The sequence below is a fragment of the Rhipicephalus microplus genome, chromosome 2 (genome assembly GCF_043290135.1).
Source record: "Rhipicephalus microplus isolate Deutch F79 chromosome 2, USDA_Rmic, whole genome shotgun sequence".
NCBI classification, from domain to species: domain Eukaryota; kingdom Metazoa; phylum Arthropoda; class Arachnida; order Ixodida; family Ixodidae; genus Rhipicephalus; species Rhipicephalus microplus.
The window spans coordinates 271,152,495-271,169,679 of NC_134701.1; the positions used below are offsets into that span (position 1 = coordinate 271,152,495).

At 44.3% G+C, this 17,185-nt stretch overlaps 1 protein-coding gene across 1 annotated transcript in view; it reads left to right on the forward strand.

Moving 5' to 3' along the window:
- Positions 1 to 17,185, forward strand: part of Ube3a (ubiquitin protein ligase E3A) — a 66,556-nt gene that overhangs the window by 23,245 nt on the left and 26,126 nt on the right. Inside the window, exons 3-6 of the mRNA XM_037420974.2 lie at positions 6,360 to 6,521; positions 7,681 to 7,857; positions 10,244 to 10,634; positions 13,639 to 13,791. Coding sequence (XP_037276871.2) covers positions 6,360 to 6,521; positions 7,681 to 7,857; positions 10,244 to 10,634; positions 13,639 to 13,791 — 883 coding nt within the window. The remainder of the gene's footprint in view (positions 1 to 6,359; positions 6,522 to 7,680; positions 7,858 to 10,243; positions 10,635 to 13,638; positions 13,792 to 17,185) is intronic.

A 17,185-nucleotide genomic window follows, 5' to 3' on the forward strand; every position in this document is an offset into this window, starting at 1 on the left:
CAAGAAAGCAATCATATACGCCGACTCGCTAAGCACACTAAAAGCACTACATATAAAATCCGAATGTGAGCCTATAGTGGGCGACATTTTAAACATGGTATACTTAAACAGCCAGGCAACCTGCATCCGTTTCTGCTGGGTCCCAAGTCATGTTGGGATACCCGGAAACGAAAAAGCAGATAAGTATGCTTCTCTGGCAGCCCATAAAACAGTAACAAAAGTAAAAATTTCCCTTAAAGATATCCAGAGAACAATTCGCCTGGCCCTACTAGCAAAATGGCAAAAGCAATGGGACACCTACACGAACAATAAGCTCCACCTGGTGAAACCCACACTCGGGGAATGGAAGACCTGCCGTCACCAGCAACGGTTTATTGAAGTTGTATTATGCCGACTTCGCATTAAACACACACACTTGACACACACACTTGACACACACACTTGACACACAACTTCTTACTCGCAAAGGAAGAACAACCAACGTGTGAAAAATGCCAAGAAGCGTTAAGACTTATGCACATCCTAATCACATGTCCTACCATTGAAACACAGAGACAAAAACATTTCAGCAAGCTATACAAACAATACGTACCTTTACACCCTGCTTTGTTCCTAGGAGATGACCCTCTAGTACCTCTGCCTGACTTGCTAAACTTTCTGAAAGAATGTAATCTGTTAAATAAGCTTTAAAATCTCATCTTTTCACTGTCCATTCCTGAAAGTCTTGTGTCTGGCGAAAGTCTTGTGTCTGGCCTTAGTTGCTTTTGCGCCAAAAAAAAACCAAATTAACCTAACCAAACCATACACATACATTTACTTAACTAATTTAGACAACGATATCGTCCACCGAATCGGTACATATCGTTATCAACATGCTAGGACATCCACTCCATGACAAACACACTAACACGACAAAACATACAATAACATGACAAACACAATAACACACCCATGGCGGCGGCGCCAATGCTTCACTCACCACAGGGGCCTACCGCAGGTTGCCCGCGGTGCCGTCCACGGCATACCCACCGCAAGAGACAACCGTTTGCGGCAACCACCACGCGCAGAAGAGACTCGCTCAACTCTCGCCCGCCACCAAAGCTTGCTTCCGCCAGGGGTCACAGCCGGCGCTACCCCATGATGATGCCCAACGCGAATACGCCACCTATCGCCCTGCGGTCGTCACCCGAAATGCGGTTTCGGGGCGAGACACGTGCACCACACGGAGCAAACAACTTTACAGGGTGTGTCAGCACCCCCACATTTCCCCAACCTTAAATCAAACCATATCCCTTAAACCAAAAGATAAGCTACACAAGCTTTGACAAAACAATCACATCACATGTCCATAATGTCCTTGAACCACGACACCGCCGCCGGTCGACACTGCTGCACTGTTTGGCTCGACTTCACCTCAGTATCGGCCCTGCAACATCAACGTTGCCGTTGGCGTGACAAACCGTTGCTAGCGCAGACACGTCTTCCAGTTGCGACCAGCACTCACGAGGGCGCCGGACTGCAGGGAGTTGCGCAGGTCTCAGGCGTCTCCATCGCCCGACCTCACGACCGCATACCTGGCCAGCGGCGCTGACGATGTGCACAAGCCAGCCGGCCATGGATCACATCACTCCCGCTGTGTATATTCCAAACACTCGAAAGAAGTGAGCAGGGCCTAGGAAAGGGAGCTTCTGGCTTTTCGCCCACGTGGTACGATGGTCAGTACGGCTAGCTAATACATAGGCGGCGGTGAGACGCCCATCAAAAATAAAATAAAGGTCACTTTTTCTAATTCGTGCATCGCAAGATAAAAAAAAAGTGAGGGAAGCGGAGCTCAACACCTCAACGCCACGATCCACCTAGTTATGCCACGTGCGACAGGCGGCTGCGCAGGGCCTTAGGCCTAATGAGTTGCTCGACAACAACCGGCATCCACCCAGTGCCCAGCCTAGGCGCAGAAGTGGCAGCCGTGAGGAGACATCCACTTTGTGAGGTGGCGCTATCGCTCGCCGCACACAGCAGTTTACCGAGCGAGCGATCAGTGTCCACCGCCCCGGGCGGTGTCACGACGCCCCAGCGACGAGCCGCAATACAAGTCAGCAACGACGCACGGCTCCCTGAGCCCAAAGCCCCGCCACGATGGTCTAGTGGCTAAGGTACTCGGCTGCTGACCCGCAGGTCGCGGGTTCGAATCCCGGCTGCGGCGGCTGCATTTCCGATTTCCGATGGAGGCGGAAATGGTATAGGCCTGTGTGCTCAGATTTGGGTGCACGTTAAAGAACCCCAGGTGGTCAAAATTTCCGGAGCCCTCCACTACGGCGTCTCTCATAATCATATGGTGGTTTTGGGACGTTAAACCCCACAAATCAATCAGTCAATCCCTAAGCCCAAAGAGATGGAAGAAGCTGTTTACAGAAAATCGGACCACCCACGAGGCTTCCGTACTCACTCGTTTCGGGCCTGGCCTACAAACCACGTGCTCTAGACCTTGCTCACCCCAGGATGCAGACCGCATGGCTCTCGTCCCAATTCAACAATGGTTTTGAAAACTAACACCATCAAAAAAGAACAACACTTGCGAGCAAAAAAAATAAAAGCTCAACCTGCCGACAAGTTCAAACACGTCTCAAAACCAATCTCGCTTCTCAACAAAGCACATCGCCAGCGCTAGCAAAGAAGTTTCCCTAGGCCTACTCTACCCCGACTCTAACAAAAGCTTGTACCGAACCGCAAAAACTGTCATCCGATACTCCAAGAGCACCACGTTGGGCGCCAGTGTGGGGTCTCGAATTGGCGCGCGAGCGCCACGCTCTTGGAGTGAACGGACACAGTGGATACGGTAGGTACAAGCCAAAGAACAATACACATTTATTTAGCTCTTTTGAATGACGATATCGTCCGCCGAATCGATACATCCATCGTAATTAACACACTAGGACATCTGTACACACTATTACCATACACTCCATGACAAACACAATAACACGACAAACATACAATAACATGCCCAAGGCGGCGGCGCCAACGCTTGACTTGCCACGTGGGCCCCCCGGCGCGCAGGCCCGCGGTGCCACGCGCCGAGGACCCATGCTAGAGACAACCGTTCACGGATTAGCCGCCACGCGCAGAAGAAGACTTGCTCAACTCTCGCCCGCCACCAAGGCTTGCTTCCGCCAAGGGTCACTGCCGGCGCTGCTCCATGATGATGACGACGATAGTGGTGGCCAACTCTCGCGAACACGCCACCTACAGCCCGGTGGTTGTAACCCGAAATGCGACTTTTGGGCGAGACACGTGCGCCACGCGGCGCAAACAACTTTACAGGGGAGTGTCTGTATCCCCACACATTCCATGCATCCTTGCGTACATGCACATTCCACAGAGCGAACCTCTGCTTGATTCCCTAAAGCTGGGTTTGGTTGTTCATTGGTATAGTGAGCTGCATAGGTACTGTATATCAAAGTTATGTTTCACACGTAGTTGCAACAGCAGCACACTCATTGGGCCCAATCGCATTGTGTTTTGTTCTTTCTAAACTGTCTCTAATAGTGATCTGACCTAAGCAGGGGGGGGGGGAAATGAACAAAAAAAGAAAAAGATAACTTACCTTCTCGTAGATACAGACGATCATCTAACTAAAGTGTGCTTCGCCGTATATTTCGGCTAGGGTAGCAAAGATTTACCGGAGAGGAAGCCGCTCAGGAGTACCATGAATGCAGCGCATCGAAAGTTTGCTATTACGTTTCCTCTCCACTTGTATATCAAATTTTCGCGCCTCGCTTGAACTGATGTGGTGTGCGAGCTTGATCGAAACACTTAAAGCACTGGTGTCCGCAGCAAGTCATGGAGCACTCGCATGACGAGTATACGCGCAACCGAAAGCAGAGAACCCACTGGCTTATGCACGGAACACAACACATCGCGGCACTGGTGAGCGCTCCTCTTGACACCACGCTCACCTGTCCTGGCGCCGCAGTAGCCGTTGCCGAACTGTTCGAAGACAGCTACGTAGTAAACGCGTGCCGTCATTGTCGAAAGAATGCATAGGTGGCCGCCTAATTGATGGAGAAACACCGTAAAATCAAGACGCGCTCTGCCATGGACGCGATGTTGGTGCAGAAACTTCACTTGAGGGACGATTCAAGGTAGCTCGATCTTTTCCCTGACAATATCGAGGAAACGCTCGACATTTTCTCGGGCGGTTTGTGAATGGGAAAACGCCACTCAAGGAGCGTTTTGAGTGAAGGGTCGAGTCGAGGAGCATTTGTGAATACGGGGGTTAGGGTCTCTCTTGGAGCTCTGTGGCAATAATACATAGTAGCTTGCATAGAGTTTCATACAAAATACCTAGAGTGGAATCTGGCGCTATCTACGCGGACCCTTTCAGAGGCACTTGTACCCGCATGGAAATGATGGGAAGTACAGGCTTCGGATCTGCTTCAGATGGATCACATTCTTGAGACTCGCGATCACATTCTTGAGACAGTATTAAGTGAAACACTTAGCGTTTCGTCTGCTGCGATGCCAGGTGCATCTGTTCAAGTGGTCTGCCCCCAACGCACCTCTCAGTCTGTTGTGAGCTCGAGTCAGAATAGCATGGCGGTGCGTATACTTCGTGTTGCCGTCGTTTTGCTGTTGATATCAATGAGTTTTGGCAAGACGCACTATTACTAACAATAAACGTGAACTCGATGTAATATTCTGCTCCGGCATGGGACGCTACATCTATGCGCAGCGGTGAGTGGACGACGCTTCGCTTTAACTGTCAAACAAGACTTATACTGCTCCAGCATTGCAGTAAATAGAGAGGCCCAGCAGTTTTCAGCTTCTTTGAACAACAAAGGCGCAGCTTCAATCTTTTGCACCCACCCCACTACCCACTCTCTGCGAAGAACGAAACTGAAGCTGCAGAAAAAGATGGGTAGACAGTTTACTGGCTAACACGATCCAATCCGAAGCCTGTACTCCCTGTAATTCCCATAAGGGTACATGATCGCAGCACCAGATTCTTCTCTAGGTATTATTGTATGAAACTCTGTGGTAGCTTGCATAGAAATCATTTACATAAATCCAAGTTTATGATGCATTGGACAGCTATGATACGTTTGGTGCACAACACAGAAGTGTTGATGGGCTTATAAGACTTCTGGTACTATTATTGGCTCTGTGCGGTAATAACTAGTGTGCACCAGTTATGCCATGCGTAATATTGGAAGCGAATCTGTTAAGGGAAAAGTTATGAAGGGCTGCCGGATAAGGGAACTTGTTGACAAGAAAAGCGGAAGCACTCCTCTGTCTTGTTTCAAAATAGGCTTACAGGGACCCTGCAATAGTTTTTAAAGTAGCCGTGGAATGGATTCAGTAAAAAAGCCTATTGCCCCATGAATTGACTGCCGCAAAAATTTTGAGGACCCATCCAGTAAAAGGCACAATTGCAAAGATTTGTCGCACGTTGCAATTGTTGGCTCTCTTTTTTCGACACGGCGAAAGCGCTGGAGCAGGGAGGGATGGCTCGGGGGGGGGGGGGGGGGGGAAGGTATGTCATCCGTGCACTGTGACCTTGAGCACTCTTCCTCTGTCTTTTTTTTCTTCAAACGCACAGCTTTTCAGTGCCATCGTGTACGCTCGTGTGGACACTTCGTGGCCTCTTGCGGTGGCCCTAGTAACTCCCGAGCGCACCATACTCAAGTCGGCCAGTGGCATGGTACTTGGGCCTGTGACGCAATGATTTTTTAGTATATAGCATCATTTGTCAAGAGAAGAGAAAGTGGGTTTTAGCTGACTTTGTTAATTGTAAATGTCAGGCCATGCCCTGTCTGTTAACATTTGCCTTGCTTGTCCTCAGGATCTTCGACTACCAATTGGCAGCGTTTTTTTTACCACGCTCAAAAAGTGTTGCAGGGCCTCTTTAAAGTTATCACAGCAGCAAGCTAACAGTGGCAATAAGTCATATCAATTAGCCATAACTATTGCAGACGCGAGCTGCTGCTCGCTTGCACTGTGGTTGCTTTGAGGGCTCGTTATAAATAATTTTTCCCAATTTTTTTTTTCTGTTTTCATGACCTTTTAAGGACTATGTCCTTTGTCGAACTGCACAACACAGGTGTTGTGTAGATTGTTTACAAAGGTACATATAGCATGCATATTATTTAAAAATAAACCGTACTCTGTCGGTGCATCTGTCCGTTTATCTGTCTGTCCATCTATCTGTGCATGTGTCCGACTGTCCGTGCATCCGTCCATTCAACTATTGGTCCTTAATACTGGTTGGCGACTTCAACGTAGACATTATGAACTGCAGGACCTAACTTCATCAGCATTTATTTCGTGAATCTGTGGCCATTTTTGTTTTGGTTTTGCAGGTAGATTAACTGGACCAAGTTGCAATACAGTATCAGCATGTGGCGAAGGCGCAACATCGGCAGAACCTGCTGGAGCATCGCAGAAAATGGATTTGGATTCCGGATGCTCCTCACGCAAGCATCCAATGGCCTCAGATGCAGCCACACAAGGCGAAAAAAGGGGTGAGTACTGTTCCTGTAATGTTTGTTTTTCTTTCTATTCTTTTTTTTTGCTTAGTTGTATATTATCATGCATAAAGAATGGTGTCTGCTGCTATTGTATATCGGTTCGAATCCCGGCTGCGGCGGCTGCATTTTTGATGGAGGCGGAAATGTTGTAGGCCCGTGTGCTCAGATTTGGGTGCACGTTAAAGAACCCCAGGTGGTCGAAATTTCCGGAGCCCTCCACTACGGCGTCTCTCGTAATCATATGGTGGTTTTGGGACGTTAAACCCCACATATCAATCAATGCTATTGTATATCAAGTGTAATGCCAGTGCATATTGTTACAACCTTGTTTGCCAATTGACGTCTTGAAAATGGCGCAAGTTTAAAACCTTTGCAGCACCCATAGTGATTGTTTGTAAATGCATGAAGTTTGCTTAACTTGATGCTGAGGTTCAAGAGATCAATCTTGATGCAAATAGAAGTGTTAAAATGAATATGTATGGTGTCTTGAACAGCTATTCTTGATAGTTAGAACATAAATAATTATCCAATTATTGTACAGACATTCGAGGTATAATTTTTTCATAAGCCGAATTCAATGACCGACTCAAATTACATGCAATAGTTATCTGCCGGCAGCAAGCATTGCTGAAGTGGTTAAAGAATGTTTTCAAATTTCTGCCAGAAGGCCCACGTACATGTCATTAAACACTGTACCGCATTCACCATAACGACAGTATGTACCAATACATACCGTATAGAATCGATATAAAGGAACTTAAGAGAAAAAAAAATGCTTAATTTGCCATTGGCTCAGTATTCGTGGTCTTTTTCTTGCCAATAGTGCACAGAGGTGGCAGAGGTAAGTCTAGTCTCCTAATGAGTATGCTGTGTCACAAAGGTTTAATATGCCTAAATGCTTGACATTTGCATTGAGCACAAGAGACTGACTAGAATTCCATGAGTACACGTCCCCTTTAGTAAATAATTGGAAATTTAGGTAATGGATTTCACTGTGCTGTGCATTAGCAGATAATTTGTGGTTCTCTTATTTAAACTGCAATTATGGACACTCACACTCCTGGTACATTGTTGTTGGAGACTACTGAAGGTTCGTGGAAGCAGTCGACACGTCCTAGTATAGAACCTGTTCATTTTCTCTTTTTTTTTTCAGCAAATGGCACAAGCATCAATACAACAGTGCTTGCAGCATCAAGCTTAAAAGACGAGCTGCGCCCTCAAGAAATGGAAATCGACCTGTACTGCACCTTCAGCGATACAAGCCCACTTACAGTGTTGCCGAAAAAGCCGATGAGCATAATAAACGCCCTTTCCCCTCAGGAAAAACCTGGTAAGTGAAACTTCAGTACAAAACTGTGTGTAGCTTCATGGTCATCTATATAAGTAACTTAGACAAAGAACTCAGTCGATTTATAAAGAAAAAAAAATGATATTCATAAGCTTGCGTAGTATAATGCCGAGCAAGCCCGCCCCTCCTCCTCCTCCCACAGGGAAGGATAATGTGACCAAATTAGGGAGCGAGGCGATTGCTTGGGAAGAATGTGTAGTTGGCCAAGTTGGTACTGATTCATAAGTGTACTGTGCAAAAAACAAGAAAACACAAACTAGAGAAAAACTGCGCTTATCTGTCCTTTTTCTCTACTTCAGTTTCCAACTCTTTTTTGCGTAGTACACTTATGCATCAATTGCTTGTTCCCGGACCGAAACTCAAGATGGTGACAGATGTGCTGCTAGAAATTTAAAAAAAAATGGCCGTCCATGTTGCTTAATAATAAAATGCTTAATTTAAGAAGCATTTCATAAAAACCATTAGGTATGCATTCAGTATACTCGTTCTTGTGGCTCTTTTAACACAAGCGTTGCTTGTCTTGGAAAAAAAGTGGTCGCTGGAGAAGAGGGGAGGGCACTTGCTCGGTCATTGGCGCTCATTTCAGATTTCCCCCCCCCCCCAAAAAAAAGGGCACTTGCTCAACATTTTATAATAGTTGCCAGAAACACTGAAGAGCAGATCTAGAGCAGTTGATGTTGTTCAAAGTGACACTGCAAAATAGCACATTGCGTAAGTCTTTATGGTAAACGTCACCTCTCAAACCTTTTTTTGCCTTTAAAGATCATTGTTCCGGCCCAACATGAAAGAGTCACTTAATGAGAGAAATGTCCGAAAATTAAGGCTTCTTACAGATGTGTTGAAATTTTCGAAGCCCTATGTTATGGTGTCTCATATTGATATTGTAGTTTCAGGATGTAAAAACTCAACAATAAAATTTATTGAACCATGTGAAATGAACCATGTGCAAAATGACTCGGCTTCCGTCCACTTTCTTAGTTGTCAGTGCATGTGCAGTAGAGCTAGTCCTACGAACATTGCCGTGTGTAGCCCCTGACAGCGCCAGATTACAAATTTACATTGCTTCCATTGTACCATATTTATCGATTGTAACAAGAGCTTTTTCTAAGAATTTTGCTACCTAAAGTCAGCACTCTCATTACAATCGAATACCGAGATAACTGTTTTTCTCCCTAGACGCAATAAGAAGTCGCCCCTCGCGTTACAGCTGTGGTCATGCTACGATCAAGTAAATACGGTAATTTGTATTTTGCAACTATGGTAATTGTGTTTTTCACCTGTGGATCTGGGGCAAGTTCCCTACTTACAGCGATCCAAATATGCCCAAAAGATTGTGCGAACGCTTTTGTATGGATCATACCAAAACTTGTGAATTCGTCACATATTTAATTTCTGTGACTGTCTCACTTCAACTCTGTATGTTCCCACACCAACCAGTCACCATCTTATTGCAGGCACAATTTTGCGAGCTGATTTCACTTAGAGATTCGAAGTGGTGTAATGTATCTCCGCATCAACACTTGCCTTCACGTTGGAGTGAGTAAAAGCAACCTGACATGTAGAGAATCGGGAACAGTATTTATCGAGAAGTGCAATGCTGCTCCAAATCGACCAACAACAAATTCATCATTGCAAAACAACATATGCTGCTTCAAATCACCCAACATAGGAAAACAGCGCTATACTATGAATGTTTAAAGTATTGGGAAAACATCGCAGTGCAGTATGCCACAAGATCACTCACATGGCCACTTATGCATTTGCCGAAGGTGACTCGAAGGTGAAAGCCATCGTCTTTTTCTTCTCATTAGATTGCATTGATGCTCCCACCCCCGAAAGTTTTCTGTACCTAATGTGTGTTTGCAGTGCCTCTGGGGTCAAAAACGTAGCTAGTTTTTAGGATTGGCCCACCTATGACCAAGTGACGATGCCATGGGATGACGTCACAGTGTGATGGCACTTGATGTGACATTGAAATGATGTTGCCGGGTGACCTCGTTACATGACGAGTTTTCTGCATCAGCCCTGTTTGTTGCTGCTGACAGTTACTTTTAGTGTTTGCTAAGGCTCCTTCACTTGTGTCAAGCAGGCAAGTTAGGTTTATCTATGGGAAGTACACTTTCATTACAGTGCACTTCACGAATTCTGAAAGCTGCAAGCAGAGTGTCGCTTGCTGAAGAGGTATACTCTGATTTATGTGTGTTCCATGAACACACTTTGCTGTGTCTCAGCCAGCCAGTGCTTCTATGAAAGATAGTTTCGTTTTTCAGAGAGGTAAAAAAAACCTCTCTAAGAAGTATAAGGTTTTCGTCCTAATGTATATATGGTGTATAAGGTTTTCGCTTTAATGACTGTTGCTTTGTGGCAGCTACCCCTGGAACGACAGTGCCAGCGGAGACGGCCCCAAAGGCTCCACGGACATATCGTATGCTGACCGAGGAACTTCTCCTCAACCTGGTGGCGGAGTGTCGCTCCTGCGGTAGCTACACGCCCCTCATCCATGCACTGGGACAGGTGTTTTCACGGGAGAAGTTCCTCAAGCGCAGCTTCCCACGGAGGCCATCGCCTTCTTCGGAGGACGGAGGTCTGACCAAGGAGGATCTGCGTGCTATGGAAGGAGACATGGACAAGGACCAGGATTCGCTCGAACTGGAAGGCGGAGCAGCATCTAGTGACTGTGATCACATGCTCATGGAGGCTAGTCTGTCGGAAGTGGTGCCCGACAGTATGTCTAGGAACGTCGCAGCTATGCTGACAGAGTGAGTACTCACTCAAAGCTGTGTTGATCTTTATAGCAAAGCTGCATAGCCTCTCATTCACTTTGTTTGTGTTGTTCTGGAACTTATTTTTTGCCAGTTTTGTTGTGTAATAGCAAAGAGGAAAAAAAAAGAAAGAGCCGTCGACATTACGCTTTGCGTAAGGCTAGCCTTCTGAATACACACTGTGGCTTTGTTTGAAGGGGCACTAAAAGGGCATTCAGTCGACGTTGATCACTGAAACATCAGTGCAAAACCTCTTAGTGCTACTTTCGTGCCAAGGAAATACTTATTTTGTTGTAAAATCAAGTTTTAGTAGTCTGTACAGCGTTAGCGCACTTCAAATAGCTTTTCTATGTGACAGTTGTCTTGCCCAACGTTGCCCGCCTTTATCGCATGACCATCGACACTAGTAGCAGCAAAGAGAAAGTAGCGGGAGCAACAGCAGCAGCAATGCCCATCGAAGCTTGCCCGGCTTGCGGTGATGGATGTTGTCGGTGAACCAGACTACGAGAGCTCGTGGTGCTAGCATTTAGCCCCTTAGAGCGTAGAGGTTTGCTTTGCAACACCTTGAGGAAAATCTAGTCGGTTTATTTTCTGCAGCTCGAGGGGTGTATATCATTTATTTAGAATGCAAAATCACATGCATATGCTATTAAGAGCTTTTAGCTTCTACGTGTACTTACTGCATTACCAGAATACTGGACTGCATTTACCGTGTTATTGGAACGCATGTTTTTGCAAATTTTTAGCAAAGTTATTGTTTACAAATGCGCAAACGTTTATAAGTGGTGATGATTACTGCACCTAATTTATATTTAAGTCGGATAAGAATGAATCACTTCTGCAGCAAAATTATCTAGGCTTTCACTGTTTGCAGTATCTTTGAATATATAAACGATTGTATGAATGCAGAGTTACTGGACGATAGTGTTGACATATGTTGACACTTTGTGCAATTACAGCCATGGACACGTTTGTGTTTGCCTAGCGTTTCTTAGGGGAAAAAATATTTAAAAGGCAACTCATTCGTCATTACGCTGCTGCTAGGCATTCACACCAGAAGTACAATACACGATGTTTCTGCAATAAAAAATTTGTGCTTGCATGGTTCCACTGGGCCACGCTAGATGGCACCACCTATCCAGCTACCAGGCAAAAACGGAATTTTTGAACCACTCACACCATTCCGCATGCTAATACCAAGTGTTCTTTATTTCATGAATCAAACAGAAATGGAATAGTAGCGGCATTTTATTATGTGTTGCAATGTAAGGATGGTTCTTTTTTTATGGCATGGTTTGATTAATAGCGATGAATTGTACTCAGGCCTTTTGATGTCATTGGGGACATTTCAAAATGTGTCACTCATGGCACGTGTGGTGTCATACATTTACTTTAATTTCTCGATCGGTAGAGCTCTGCAACTGATAATACATGTATTGAAGTTTTAGACATTCTCAAACAATCTCTCACTCTGACCTAAATTTCTCACTCTGTCGGCTTAGGTGAAGGTGCTACCATATTACCATATTTTGTTAGATGTTAGGTGTACAGCATTGCATTAGCAATGGCAAAAAACGCATCTCTTCTTCTTAAAATGCTTGAATGCAATGGCCAACTTTTTCATGTACATAATCAGTAGAGCTGTGTGAATGGCAAAATTTTGGGTGCGAAGTGAATCGTAGTATTTAAGTGTGAGTACAAATTGAATAGAATAAAGAAGTACGCACCAGGCTGTGGCCGGATAGCCGCTGTGGTGGCTCTGTTGGTAGAGCGTTGGACGCGTTATTTGAAGGTCGCAGGTTCGGCCCCTGCCGCAGCAAGTTTTTCTTTCGTCCACTTTTCTTTATTCACATGTACATTCCATTTAGCACTACAAATAACTTTCCCAATACTTTTCTTGATGTTATTGCCTGTTGATTCTCATTAATATTGAGTATGAATAAAAGAAATTGTTATGCAATATGGTTTGGGGAGCAGGCCTTATGACTAGTGCAAGAAATGCTGGGTAGGGCAGCAAGGAAGTAGACGCAACTGGCACTGGCACAAAAACATATATTCAAGCAGAAGACAGCACACACTAGACAAATACAAAAGTTCAGCCATACAAGAAACATGAGAAGCGTCTTTAGAAACTGTTCAAAGAATGCCGTGCTCACACTACGGGCCTTGACTTGATGGTCGTGGCTGCGTCGTGGGTCATGGAAGAGAAAGGCCTGGAGGGTTGTCGCAGGTACTGCGTCCACTGGGCGCTAGAGCAAAATTTATGTTGTTTGCAAAGTCCTTCAGGTGTTGACGTTCGTTGAGGTACCTCCGACGGTGCTGGGCCCCCGAACGTTGACGTCCAACCAGGCCAACGCGTCTTCCTCGCTCCAGCTTCTGGCACCTTCTGCTTTGACAACATGTATTCTTCTTTTTTTTTTTCTCGGCACGGGCCATGTGGGCATGTGCAGGGTGGTTTCTTCAAAACGGGTGAACCCCTCTTGATTCAATGCGTGTGCACGTGCGTTTTCTTCGCCGATTCGTTGCCTTCTCAGCGGCGTCAGAGTACCTCATCACACTCTTACTGTTGGTCTTCATTTGCGCCCTCCAGTAGTCTAGTGGTTATACGTAGTACACCACTGCCAACCTGAAGGTTGCAGGATTGAACCACGACCATGGTGGCTGCATTTTAATAGAGATGAATTCTTAGAGACTTGTGTACTTGGATTTAGGGTCATGTTAACTCTAGGTGGTTGAAGTTTCTGGAGCCCTCCACTACGGCGTCTCTCATATTTGCATTGGGGTTTCCAGTCATAAAGCCCCAACAGTTAGTATTATTATTAATATGGAGATCCTTGTCAAGTGCCCATGCTTGGTAGAGCTTACTGAGCACTCTTCTTTCTGTTAATTCATGTTAGTCCACAATTCGAGTTAATTTTACCTTGGTATCATTGGGTGTTGTACAGCACACTGCCAGACTTTCATCCTCGAATCTACGCCTTTTTTTTTCTTTCTTTTGCAGACTCAATGGATTGGTGAACCAGGATATTCCAGTGGATGTCGAGTCCGTCAGGAGGTCTTACGATGTCCTGTTTTCCATACCAGACCTCCCTTTTCTCGACGCTCTAGTGAATGCCATCATGATTCTCTGTGAGAACCTGGAAATTGGTCTCAAGTAAGGCATATTATTTGTGCTTCAATCAAGTTAATTGATGTTTTGTGTACATTGATGGCTGAGGAAAATAGTATCTTGTAATACTTCTCTGCTGATTAATAATTGTGTGTCAAAACTATTAATTGTGTGCTCGCTTGGAAACATAGCTCTTGAGAGTTTGCAATGAATGAAAAGACAAGCCCCTGAACTTCCACTTTAATGCTACCGTTCTGTAAACTTCTCATGAAACCTATATAAGCGCTTATGTTCTCTCATAGAATGTAGCAAGCATCTCATTAGTTCTGTTTCTTCTAGAGCTGTGAGAATAGCAAAATTTTGGGTGCGAAGCGAGTGCGAATATCGAAGTGTAATTTCAAATCGAATAGAATAGTATTTTTAGAATATTTTTTGAATACTTCAAAGTGAAACTGCAGACAAAAATGTTGGAGAGGATCCCTAAGCATATTCTTATAAGATAGCAACATGAACATTTTACTCTTGGCTAGGTTGATGAATCACTGGCAGGTTGGTGTTTCATAGTTGTCTTGTCAAGAATGAGGCAATGCAGAGACCGAATTGTATTTATGAACATGATTTGGTGAACCAAAGTGTTGTTGACAACACTTCACACGTAAAAGACAAAGGTGCTATTTTCTCAGCTTCTCCTCTTTGTTTCAACTTTCTTGGAAGCCTAGATGATGTGGTGGACAAGGGTGTGCTCCCTTCGAGCCCGAAGTTTTAAATCTGCCTTGTAGACGTCAACATACGAGATCATCTGAAATTCAGAATGCTAGAAATTTTTGGCGGCTGATTTACCAGTTTTCCTGCCCAAATTTCAGGTCAGAAGCAGTATTAGTTGAGCCCCCACCTCTGCCACATCTCTCATCTTCAATTTGGAACCAGTGTTTTCTTGATTTGAATCAATATTTTTGCAACTTTAGCAAAGCCTTAAAGGAAGCTTCGCCTCAATACGAGAATTTAGTGTTGGGAAGCATATTGAAAATTTGAAGGGGCCACTGCAAATTGAAAGTCGACTTTTTTTTTTCTTGTCTTGGGAAGTTCAAATAGCTCAAATAGTATAATTTCAGTGTGAATTGAACTAAATAGCAAACACAATTTTTTAATATATATTTAAAGTTTTGAATTTTCGCCCACCTCTCATTAATATGGTAAAGAAAAAGTTTCCTGGACTATTCTAAAAAAATCAGGCACCACTTTGAAGGTTCTTTATGCCAAATTGCCAAAATACGTTTATATGTAGTTAAATTTGTTTGATATTAGTGCTGATATATGAGCACAATGTACACTTAGCCTTTGTTTTCTCTTTTTGCAGCATTTTCTAACTAATTAGTATAACTGAGAAGAATTGTTGGTTCAACATTGCACCTTATTTAACCCTGTAATGTCACCGCACACTTATGCCTTCAGAAAAGTTGTGACAAAATGTTGTTCTTACTCTTTTTGTACAGTTCATTTTCAGAAAAATATTAAATTTTGTTTTGAGGCTTAGCTTAATTAGTTCTAACATGGAAATAATTAAGTGCTATCGTATAATATGTAAGTCACTGTACCTTCTTCATAACATGTCAAATCAGCAATAGCTGCTGATCGTGACACCTAAAGTAGCTTTTAGTAGCGTTATTGAGGTGTTATATTCAAAGTTGGAAAAACTAGCCACACTGTTTACGAGGTGTCTCCTGACGGGAAGAGTACCAGAGTCTTAAAAGAACGCTAACATCATCTCAATACATAAGAAAGGAGATGACAAGGACTTGAAGAATTACAGGCCGATCAGCTTGCTCTCTGTTGTATACAAGCTATTTACAAAGGTAATTGCTAACAGAGTAAAGAAAACATTAGAATTCAATCAACCAAAGGAACAAACAGGATTTCGAACAGGCTACTCAACAATCGACCACATTCATACTATCAATCAGGTAATAGAGAAATGCTCAGAATATAACCAACCACTATACATAGCCTTCATAGATTACGAGAAGGCGTTTGGTTCAGTAGAAATATCAGCCGTCATGCAGACACTGCGGAATCAGGGCGTCGATGAAGTATATATAAACATCCTGGAAAAAATCTACAGGGGATCAACTGCTACCATAGTGCTTCATGAAGAAAGCAATAGAATACCAATCAAGAAGGGTGTAAGGCAGGGGGACACAATCTCCCCAATGCCATTTACCGCATGCTTAGAGGAGGTTTTCAGAAGCATAGAATGGGAACAATTAGGGATAAGAGTTAATGGAGAGTACCTTAGTAATCTGCGTTTCGCCAATGACATTGCATTGCTGAGTAACTCGGGGGACGAATTGCAACTCATGATTACGGAGTTAGACAAGGAGAGCAGAAAGGTGGGTCTTAAAATTAATCAGCAGAAATTGAAAGTAATTTACAACAACCTCGGAAGAGAGCAGCACTTCGAGATAGGTAATAGTGCACTTCAATTTGTAAAAGACTATGTCTACTTAGGGCAGGTAATAACCGCGGAGCCGAACCACGAGATTGAAGTAACTAAAAAAATAAGAATGGGTTGGAGCACATTTGGCAAGCACTCTCAAATTTTGACAGGTAGATTGCCACTATCCCTCAAGAGGAAGGTATATAACAGCTGTATCTTGCCGGTACTTAGCTACAGAGCAGAAACCTGGAGACTTACAAAGAGGGTTCAGCTTAATTTGAGGACAACACAGCGAGCAATGGAAAGAAAAATGGTAGGTGTAACCTTAAGAGACAAGAAGAGAGCAGATTGGATTAGGGAACAAACGGGGGTTAAGGATATCATAGCTGAAATCAAGAAGAAGAAATGGACATGGGCAGGGCATGTAGCGCGTAGACAGGATAACCGTTGGCCGTTAAGGGTAACTAACTGGGATCCCTGAGAAGGCAAGCGAGTTAGGGGGAGACGGAAGGTTAGGTGGGCAGATGAGATTAAGAAGTTTGTGGGTATAAATTGGCAGCAGCAAGCACAGTACCGGGTTTACTGGCGGAACATGGGAGAGGCCTTTATCCTGCAGTGGACGTAGTCAGGCTGATGATGATGATGGTGATGATATTCAAAGTATCAAATACCCGCAGGTCACAGGATCATATCCCGGCTGAAGCGGCTACATTTTCGATGGAGGCGAAAATGCTGTCCGCCCGTATGCTCAGATTTGGTTGCACATTAAAGAACCCCAGGTGGTCGAAATTTCCGGAGCCCTCCACTACGGCGTCTCTCATAATCATATGGGGGTTTGTGATGTTAAGCCCCACATATCAATCAATTAATCAATGCATCAAATATAATACAGTGGGCATTACAGGGCTCAATGTTCTCTCATCATAATTTCACTGTAACTATGTAATGACATTAACCTGTTACATAAATGTGCGCATCAAGATGTTCATGGGGATTGGTCTCATT